The sequence below is a fragment of the Berghia stephanieae genome, chromosome 8 (genome assembly GCF_034508935.2).
Source record: "Berghia stephanieae isolate SIO BIC M18660-M18661 chromosome 8, UCSD_Bste_1.3, whole genome shotgun sequence".
In the NCBI taxonomy this organism is placed as follows: domain Eukaryota; kingdom Metazoa; phylum Mollusca; class Gastropoda; order Nudibranchia; family Aeolidiidae; genus Berghia; species Berghia stephanieae.
Window position 1 is genome coordinate 56,195,976 of NC_088367.1, and position 10,848 is coordinate 56,206,823.

General features: G+C 37.5%; 1 protein-coding gene across 1 annotated transcript in view; it reads left to right on the plus strand.

Moving 5' to 3' along the window:
- Positions 1 to 10,645, plus strand: part of LOC144978902 (uncharacterized) — a 296,697-nt gene extending 286,052 nt beyond the window's left edge. The window contains exon 12 of the mRNA XM_078925502.1: positions 8,983 to 10,645. Coding sequence (XP_078781628.1) covers positions 8,983 to 10,535 — 1,553 coding nt within the window. The 3' untranslated portion in view covers positions 10,536 to 10,645. The remainder of the gene's footprint in view (positions 1 to 8,982) is intronic.
- The last annotated feature ends 203 nt before the right edge of the window (positions 10,646 to 10,848 follow it).

Genomic DNA, 10,848 nt, shown 5'->3' on the forward strand with positions numbered 1-10,848 from the left:
TGGATGTAATGGATGGGTGGAATGAATGGATGGAATGGGATGGATCGATGGAATGAAATAAATGGATGGAATGGATTCGTGAATAGAATGAATGGATAGATGAAATAAATGAATGGAATGGATTCGTGAATAGAATGAATGGATAGATGAAATAAATGGATGGAATGGATTCGTGAATAGAATGAATGGATAGATGAAATGAATGAATGGATAGATGGAATGGATAGAGGAAATGCAAGGAATGGAATACATAGATGGGAAGGATTGGATGAATGAGATGGTTAGAATAGAGATTTATTTTAAACGGAATCAAGAGAGAGAGAGAGAGAGAGAGAGAGAGAGGGAGAGGGAGAGGGAGAGAGAGAGAGAGAGAGAAGGATAGTGATAGAGAGAGATGTCCATAGTTATGACGGTTGATTGAGATCAGATTATAAAGATATAACTTGTTACAATACAATTCCTCCAGTCTGTAATCGCCAAGGGCAGACAAATACACTAATCTTGTTTGTCTCCCTTTCAATGGTGGTTTCCCTTTGAGAGTATCCAGTTCTCCCCCCTTGATTTTCCCGTTCATGTAGTTCATGTAATTTAACTACACATCCCATTATGCCCATCTATTGTGCTTTTTGTTGACATAAAATGATGTAGCAAATGATAGAACATCCCAAGAAGTTATAAGATGTATTCAGTTATAATATTCTCGGTTTTTGGGGGATTTTTCGGGTGTTTTTTTTAATTTTTGTTTTGTTGTTGTTGATGTTTTGGTAGTAGCAGTTGTAGTAACAGGAGTGGTAGTGGTAGTGGTAGTAGTGGTGGTAGCAGTAGTAGTAGTAGTAGTAAGGGTGCTGGTGGTAGTTGTAGTAGTAGTAGTAGTGATAGTAGTAGTAGTAGTAGTAGTAGTAGTAGTAGTAGTAGTAGTAATAGTAGTAGTAATAGTAGTAGTAGTAGTAGTAGTAGTGATAGTAGTAGTGATAGTAGTAGTAGTAGTGATAGTAGTAGTAGTAGTAGTGATAGTAGTGATAGTAGTAGTGATAGTAGTGATAGTAGTAGTGGTAGTAGTGATAGTAGTAGTAGTAGTAGTAGTAGTAGTAATAGTAGTGATAGTAGTAGTAGTAGTGATAGTAGTAGTAGTAGTGATAGTAGTGGTAGTAGTGATAGTAGAAGTAGTGGTAGTAGTGGTAGTAGAAGTAGTAGAAGTAGTAGTAGTAGTAGTAGTAGTACTAGTAGTAGTAGTACTAGTAGTAGTAGTACTAGTAGTAGTACTAGTAGTACTAGTACTAGTAGTACTAGTACTAGTAGTAGTAGTACTAGTAGTAGTAGTACTAGTAGTAGTAGTACTAGTAGTAGTAGTACTAGTAGTACTAGTAGTACTAGTACTAGTAGTACTAGTAGTACTAGTAGGACTAGTAGTAGTAGTACTAGTAGTAGTAGTACTAGTAGTAGTAGTAGTACTAGTAGTAGTAGTACTAGTAGTATTAGTACTAGTAGTACTAGTAGTACTAGTAGTAGTAGTACTAGTAGTATTAGTACTAGTAGTAGTGGTAATAGCAGTAGTAGTAGTGGTAACAGCGGCAGCAGTAGTACTGGTGGTAGTCGTAGTACAGTAGTAGTGGTAGTAGTTTATTGGTGATGGTAGCAGCAGTTGCAATAGTATAAGTAGTAGTATAAGTAGTAGTATAAGTAGTAGTATAAGTAGTAGTATAAGTAGTAGTAGTAGTAGTAGTAGTAGTAGTAGTAGTAGTAGAAGTAGTAGTAGTAGTAGTAGAAGTAGTAGTAGTAGTAGTAGAAGTAGTAGTAGTAGTAGTAGAAGTAGTGGTAGTGGTAGTGGTAGTAGTAGTAGTAGTAGTAGTAGTAGTAGTAGTAGTAGTAGTAGTAGTAAAAGTAACCGTAGCAATAGTATTTGTTGTTGCAGTGGTTATTGTTGTTGTGATAGAAATGAATGAAGATGAAGAAGAAGAAATGATGATGATGATGATGATATCATCGTCGTCATCATCATCATCATCATCATCCATGTTTATCATGTATGAAAGTATCCGATGACCAGCCAATAATGACTCCCAAGGGTCTGGCCGGTGTCAGATAATATTATTCATCCATCACGTCCAGCTATCTATCAATCATAGACAGTGTTATCTTACAAGACGTTCGTTCTAGCTTCAATCTTTTCTCCCTTCTTCTTCGTCCCCCCTCATCATAATGTCTTTATGTTTGCATGTCTCAAAAATGTGAGTTTTATATAGCGCAATATCCACTAAACGTGCTCAAATCGCTTTACAAGGGATCCCTGACCAAAAGCAACATTTAACATTTAGGACGGGCATGACGCCTGTTAGGCGATATCACATTTTGTTCGGACAAAGACACCGCTGTTAACGACCAGGTACTCAATTTACACCCGAGTACGGTGAGAGAATGTGAGTAAAGAGCCGTTTCCAAGGACTCAACTATGCGCCGAGCCAGGACTTTCCGATCCGAAAGCGAGTGTCATACCACTAGACCCCATAGCTGCACAGACCATAGTCTAGTTGGTGAAGGAACACCGTTGTCTTCCTCAGCTCTGACCAGGAGCTCATAGGTACATAGGTACAGTTCCTATCCGTTAACAGCGTGGTCGCTGTCGGAAAGAAATTACAACATCACCCAATTCTCCCGATAAAAACATCGTAAATCAGCCCAAGTTTCATATCGTTTACTTTAAATCCAAAATGTTGGCATTGAACTCATACCCGACATTAAACTGACGATCACTTGCTGGGGACCTGGGGAAACATTATACAGCAAAAAAAAAAGAGTAATAATATAATAATGATAATAATAATAGTAATAATAATAATATTAATAATAATAATAATAATAATAATAATAATAATAATAATAATAATAATAAAATGATGATGATGATGATGATGATGATGATGATGATGATGATGATGATGATGATGATGATGATGATAATAATAATAATTATAATAATAAAACAAAACAAAATAAACAAGAAAAAGAAAACAGGAAAAATAATCAACCCCGGAAAAAAAACAAACAACAAAAAAGGCGCGTAAATTTATCTTTTGCTTGGTCGCGCCGTGAAAACAGAGACATACGCTTCCCGCCAACCGGAAACTGTTCGACCAAAAACATCTTTCGTTAATGGAACTGGCGGTTTGCCGCGGTGTCAATAGTCACTCGGTCATGGGAAAGTTGTCTTGATTTCTTGGGAAAGGATTTATGGCGACATTGAGGGAGGGAGGGTGGACGCAGGGAGGTTGGTGATGGTTGGTATTGTTGATATTGTGTGTGAGTGAATATTTTGTGTGGGAGAGTGGGAACCGGAGATTGGGTTCGGGGGGGGGGAGGGTGAGACGTGACGAAGATACCCAGGGATAAAGTGTCTGTAAAATTGAGCTATATATATATATATATATATATATATATATATATATATATATATATATGCACTTATGTTTTTATACATTTATCGCTCCTTTAACATTAAAGTCTAGCTCCTAAATTTCGCGGTTTTTATCTTAAAACTTTATATATATAATTGCCTTGGGTACTCAGACCTGCCGGTATAAACACGTCGTGAACAACGGCTAGTAGTATGATAATCTTAAAATTCGTCATTTTAAGATTTAAAAATTGTAGTCGCTATAGTTGACTTTAAAAATTAACAATTTACCTTCAAGGATTAAATAACACTTCGAAATCTATAAAATAATTTTATAGTCTGGTATCAATTTTCATTTTCGACAAGTTTTAATGACTTAGAGATGCTCATCAAGTTCTGATATTAGACCCAAAATTGTAATCCAAATAATCACATTTTCCGCTGAAATGCAATTCTTTTATTACATGTTTGTGAGACCTGGGATTGATCGTAGCCATCGTTATGTTATCGCCTGATACTGAAATCCAAAAGGTCTGGCAGTTTGACGTTTTTGCACCGACAAGTGAGTTGTCGTTAGTAGAGCTCATGGAAACAAGTTATTTCATTGGTTGAACTATTGAATACAACTCACAATTTGTTTTCTTTTGTGGCAAAAGACTGGCATTTTGACGCCATTTTTTGGTCAGTATCAGGTCATAACTTTACGAAGGCCACGGATAGATACACCACCATGGACTGGCATTTCTAGTTTGGTATGCCAGGTTGTTAAGGTTGATTCTGGCTAAAACTACAAAACAGTATTTTCTAAAGGTAAAATTGCTACAATGTACTATACTATATGGCAAGACACGAATGTGAAATATAGATAGAGATAGACGGGTAGAGGAAGGTGAGAGAGAGAGAGAGAGAGAGAGAGAATGTGTGTGTGAGTGTGTGAGTGTGTGTGTGAGAGTGTGTGTGAGAGAGAGAGGTGGGGGGGACATGGAGAATGGAGTGACATTAGAGAGAAAGAAAAAGAAAAGAGAGAGAAAGAGAGAGAGAGAGAGAGAGAGAGAGAGAGAGAGAGAGAGAGAGAGAGAGAATGAGTGGAAAACAGAGAGAGGGAAGGGGAAAAGGGAGAGAGAGGAAGAAGAAGAATAAGGAGAGAGAGAGAGAGAGAGAGAGAGAGAGAGAGAGGGGGAGGGAGAGAGATTGCGTGGGTGATGAAATTAGAGAGGCCTTCCGAAATGTCAATAGCAATTTCAAATTGCAACATGTTCCATCATACAAATGGACTCCGGCTGTACACAGTAGGCGATACACAGTACAACCAATTTCACTTGAACAATATCACCATACACCGACAGAACGCTTTCTTTAAAGTTTGTCCAAAAAAAATTTAATAAACCCTTTTCATTGTGTATCTATAGAATAAGATAAACCCAAATCTGTTTAAAACGACGTATTCGTGTATGCAGGTCTGACATCGGAAATCACATTTGGGCCTAATTTAACATTGTTGTAATGGACAATATTTTGCGTCATTTTTTTTTTCTTGTTTTTTTCTTGTTTTTTTTTTTTTTGAGATTTCCATTACAACAATGAGCCCATAAGGTATTGGGTTGTCAGACATGCAAATAAGAAGCGATGGTCAAAAATAACTCGAGCATTTCTATATAGGGCAATAATATCCACTAAACTAAAGGGTCCCTCGCCAACAGCAACGTTTAACATTTGGGGCGAGACGGAGCACCTTATAAGCGATTATAGCACGTTATATTTACGCTGTTCACGGCCAGGTAGTCATTTGATACCTGAGTAGGGTGAGAGAATGGACGTAAAGAGACTCAACTATGCACCGTTCAGAGCAAAACATTCCGATCCGAAAGCGAGTGTCATACCTGACGACCACAACATAACCGCAAGGGACATAACGTTGTTTGTCTTGTGTTGTCCCCAATAGGATTGAATAGTCTGATGTCATGTCCGACCAGCAACCAGCAGCTTGGTTCTAAACGTAGAAAATCGGTACTCTTTATTCTTCGTGTTGGCTAGAACTTTTTCACATGTCATGTGATCAAAATGTTGAGAAGTCAAAACATTATCAGATTTATAATGTTGTTCTCCTCTGGATACACTTTTATGCTCGTTGGAGAAGTATTTCATAAGGGCGTCCGCCATTGTTCCAATAGTTAAGAACCAATAACTAAGTTACAATGCGTCATTACGAGGGAAGTGACGTCACGACTGTTGAAGCCAATTAAATGAGTCACATTTAACAGCGTGGCTCAGCGGTACGGTTTTTGCTTCGTACCCGAAAAGTACCAAGTTCCATCAGCTGCCGTGCGCTGTGTGGCCTTGAGCAAGTCACCTCGCCCTAGCTCAATTTGCGGCGCCGCACTGCGGCTAACGCCTGTCTTATTCCAATCTTCCAGATGACACAAGTCAGACCTCCGTCTATAACCATTGTGTAACATTTCTCTCACAACTTGTATTTTGAGAAGCCTCTAATTTTTTATGTGAATTGGACTTGAATAATGATAGGGCATTAGGGCATTAGTCACTCCACCAGCCCGTCCCTTCTTCCCCTGCCACTATCATTAACTTCAAATATAAATTTTAACTTGGGCATGGATAGCGGTCATGAAAATCAAGGGATGTTACCCTGTCTTGACTACCACGAGTGCCTGTTATTATTGAGTTATCTCTCTTGTGTCAATTCATGAAATAATTACGCTGAATATGACTGAAGGCTTGTTTTCCAAAGTTCGTTAAGTCGTTTTTTCTACTTTTTGAGATTTTGAATCCACGTGATAAATGGTATATAAACTTTATTTTAAGCATCAAATTCCACAAGAATTCTTCTCGATTTGTGTGAATTTAAAGTTTAAATATTATAGAATAATAGACCGAATGAGAACTTTTCTGGGAAATAATCTTTAATATCTTAAGATGGGGAAAACACGAAGTCAGGGACTTTTAGAAAACCACTATTCAATTATCATTAACATTAACATAGTGCAAGGCGTTGATTAACAAACTGAAACCTTCTATTCTTCCTATTTATTTATTTGATATTCTCTTCTTTATCAAGCAACAAGCAGCATCATGTCCGTATCGAATTGACGCTTATTATAATATTATATAGGGAATGAGATTAGCCGAAGAGTAGCGTCCCTTGATTGGATGTCACCGTGGAGAAGTTATTTGTAAACAAACCAACTACAAGCCAAGCGCTCCAAACATAAATTTTATTATTCATATTTCTGTACAAAAATGCATAACGTTGATTATGATAGCATTTTGTATAGAAATATGAATAATAATTTTTTTTATTTGGAGCGCTTGGCTTGTAGCTGGTTTGTTTACAAATAACTTCTCCACCGGTGACGTCCAATCAAGGGACGCTACTCTTCCGCTAATCTCATTCCCTATTTGCTGTACTTATAGTTCACTCTAATACAATACGGACTCGAGGCGACCATTCACCTATGCTGATTCTAGAGACCAATTAGTTACCAGCACAATTCAACTCATTCTGCTTCCTTACTTGCTCTTCATTTGTATTGCCGGTTCATTTTCATTTGTTCAATCTTTCTTTCTTTTTGTGCATTGTTAATGTTAATGTTTTGTTAATTATTGTTGATTTTATTGGGGATAAAAGGACAGGGTTATATTTAGAAAGGGAATGGATAAATGCGCACTTGAAACTGGCAAAATATATTTGTATGTTCCATGTTTTTTTCTATATGTTACTATGAATGTTATCAGCAACTTTCGCTATTTTCACGGTTTCTTATATTTATCAAAATATTAAAATTTCCACTTCCGATAAAGATGATATAAACCAGTAAACCCTATTGACAGTCGAATGGGCAAACATATTATAATTGAAGTAGTTATGTATATGTGGCTATTTGGATGGTGCCATACAATAAACTACTAGATCATCAAATACAAATAGGGAAAAGAGAAATAAAGAGATTGAGAGAGAGAGAGAGAGAGAGAGAGAGAGAGAGAGAGAGAGAGAGAGACGGATGGATGCGAACACTGTAACGAATCATACAGCAAAGGACATTTCAGAAACTGTTATAAATCTTTATGAAAATCATTATTTAAAAAAATCAAAAATCGTTTATTGACTATGATATACCCGGATAGACTACTGCACTTTGTCTAACATCATATTATACTCATCCACACATCGTAGATTTATATCTTGCACCAGAACATGCTTCCATACTCTAGATATCCGTTTGGTGTAACTCTTCAACAGTCGTGACGTCACTTCCCTCGTAATGACGCATAGTAACTTAGTAACGGGTTCTAAACTATCGGAACAATGGCGGACACCCTTATGAGGTACTTCTCCAATGAGCATAAAAGTGTATCCAGAGGAGAATAAAAACATTTAAAATCTGATCATGTTTTGACTTTTAAACATTATGATCACACGACATGTGAAAAAGTCCTAGCCAGCGTTAAGAATAAAAAGTACCGATTTTCTTTGTTTAGAACCAAGCTGCTGGTTACTGGGCGGACGTGACATCAGACTATTGAATCAAATTGCTGTAGCATCATCCTGACGTACTCGGAAAATACTGAACACGTTTATAAACTTTTGCCCAGAAAACTCGTTCTTCTTATTATATCAATCGATTAATGATTCATGTCTTGTCAACCGAACCTTCAAACCTGGGACTTCTTGAAGACTTCATCGAAATTCAGGTTGGATAAGTTTTTGACAGGATGAGGTCCATTTTAATCGATCGATGTCTGAAAGACGAGTTTTCTGGCCAAAATTTTAGAAACGTGTTTGGGTTTTTTTCCAGAGCATACGACAGAGTAATTCAATGTTATATATGAATGTGACATTTATGTTCTTATCATTTGTAATTTTGATTTTTTGTTTGTTTGATTTATTGGTCTTTGTTATTATAACAATAAAAACAGTACATTTTAAACACGTTAGAAAACGTTAGAACTCAAATAGTTAACGGTGAGCTGTTACGCATAAAGACATCATTGAACCTGTCATTCCTACTGAACAGATAACCAACTTTTATATTCATATAATTTGTAATTTTGATCTTTTGTGTGATTCATAGTGTTGGTCTTTGTTGCCATGACAATAAACACGGTTTAATGTTTTAAAGACTCTGATCCTTAGAACTCAAATAACACACGGTGAAGTGTTACGCCTGAAGACCACATTCCTACTGAACACATACAAAAGGAACCAACTCTCCGATTAATATAATGGAACAAAGTGGCAATTTTAATATTTATTAGTTCATTCCTTTATTTATTTATCTATTTATTCATATAATCATTAATCTCATTTATGTTATGTTATTTAATCCTTGTATTTATTCAATAATCTTACAATAAACATACGGTTGTACATGCAATTTATTTTTATCCGTACTTTCCTTCCGTTGAAGATACTATTCCAGACTGGACGATATACAGTTGCAAGGTGAATTGAATTGAATTGAAGATAAGCAGAATACTGGTATATTACACAATTGTGTCAACCAATTTTTAAAGGAAACTGAATTCAAATAAATATCAAATATTTTATTCTTTCTATTTTATCTTTTTATTTTCAGCTAAAGCCGGGAAGAGTAAGTGCAAGGTCAAGATTGACAACTCCAGTGTGATCGTCCTCAACGACAAAAGCGACTTTCCTCGATTGTCTCCTCGTCCTTCTATACTCAATCTTTTCGATTACGGAGCTCGCCGGAAGTCGATGCAGCCTCAGAGTCTTTCAAGCCATGACCGGGACTTATTTTTGAAAGCTTCCGGCAAAGACAGCTCAAAGAAAGGTTTAGGATTTCTACGTACGCGGACGAGATCCAATTCTGAGAGTGGTCGAGGAACGTTGAGCTCCCCTGACGAGTCCGGAATTGGACGGGGTCAGAGCAGCTTTGGAGAAAGCGCCATAAGCGGTTTGAACACGCCGGTACTGATTGATCGAAAGAGTAGTCTAAACTCACCTATTATAGCAAATCACGTGAGGAATATATTATCTTCTTTGGAAGCTGGAGGTGTTCCGCAAGAGAGCGCTGCGTATCGATACGGACGGGGAAGTTTGGACGAGGGGAAGAACAAGGGAAGCAGAGATTCTGAAGGGAAGGATTGGGTAAAGAGTAGTAGCAAGACTGGGAGTACGGATAGCGCTGGTGCTGTTGATGGAAATTACGATGGTGGTGCTGGTAGTTACGGCAGTGGTGGGGACGTCAGAGGGGGCCATATTCCTAACGGTGTAGGTGGAGGAAGTAATAATAATACTGGTGGAAGCAATAACAATAACATTTATAGAAGGAACAGCGGGGTCGGACCGGCTTCGTTGCCGACTCTGAAAAGCCGCAGAGGGTCGTTGCAACCTCAGAAGAGAGTTGATGAGGATGATGACTTTAACCATTATATTCATGTACCCCCTCCCCCACCATATAAAAATAATACTAACCCTAATACAACAACGACTGTATCGGTTCATCAGGACAATGATTTACTTCATGATGAATCTTCCAATAACCACGATGCAAAAGACGCAAAGGGTTGCTTTAACCCGTTCACTACTGTGTCAACACAACCCCCACCATCTCAAGCAATATTGTCTGATTACTATACAAAAGCAATAGAACCCGGAACGGCAATACCTTCAAAATCAACACAGAACAATATATGTGTTGCGTCAATTGAAAAAGATGCCGAGGATAGCAACACCACAATCAGCAATAAAATGCAACAACAACAAGCACCACAAAATCAGCAGTCGTCACACCCTCATCAACCTCTAGATTGCACATCAAAACACGAATTTCTTCAGAAAAAAGAGTTGGACGAAGACATCAATCTCATAGAACTAAACGAAAGCAAAAGTAAATATTCTGAGCCAGCCGGTTTTCGGCCGAAGACTTTTCGAACACCGTCTGACATAGAGAATGAGAACAATTTGACAACTGCCAACGAAACAATGCAACCATCTTCCTCGACAAGCAGTATCCCCTCTTCAACCACACCGACAGACATGGTGGGGAACGGCTCAAAGTTCCCACCTCACGGCACACCACTGCTGCTTACCAACGTACGCCATAGCTCCATCACGGAGGAATCCGAGTCTCCAGAAGGTGAAAAAGAAGACGAAATCATGGTTTGACGACAGGGTGTCTACCATTTTATTGAAAACCGTCAAAAGGGGTAACTTTGCGTTAAGGGGAGACATTGCCTCTGTGAATTTGAAACATTTTGAGTAATCTCAGCTTTTTTAAATATATTATTTGCTTGGTTACAAAAACTTGACTTTTTACCAAAGGAAATAATTTCATATTACTAAATATACTCTAATTAGTTCATATTTTAATAGACAAAGTTTCCCCTTATGGCAAAGTTACCCTATTTGGCGGTTTTAATCTATATTTGATTGAGTTGTTTACATCTGCTAAATATTATGTAGAATGATTTTCAAATTC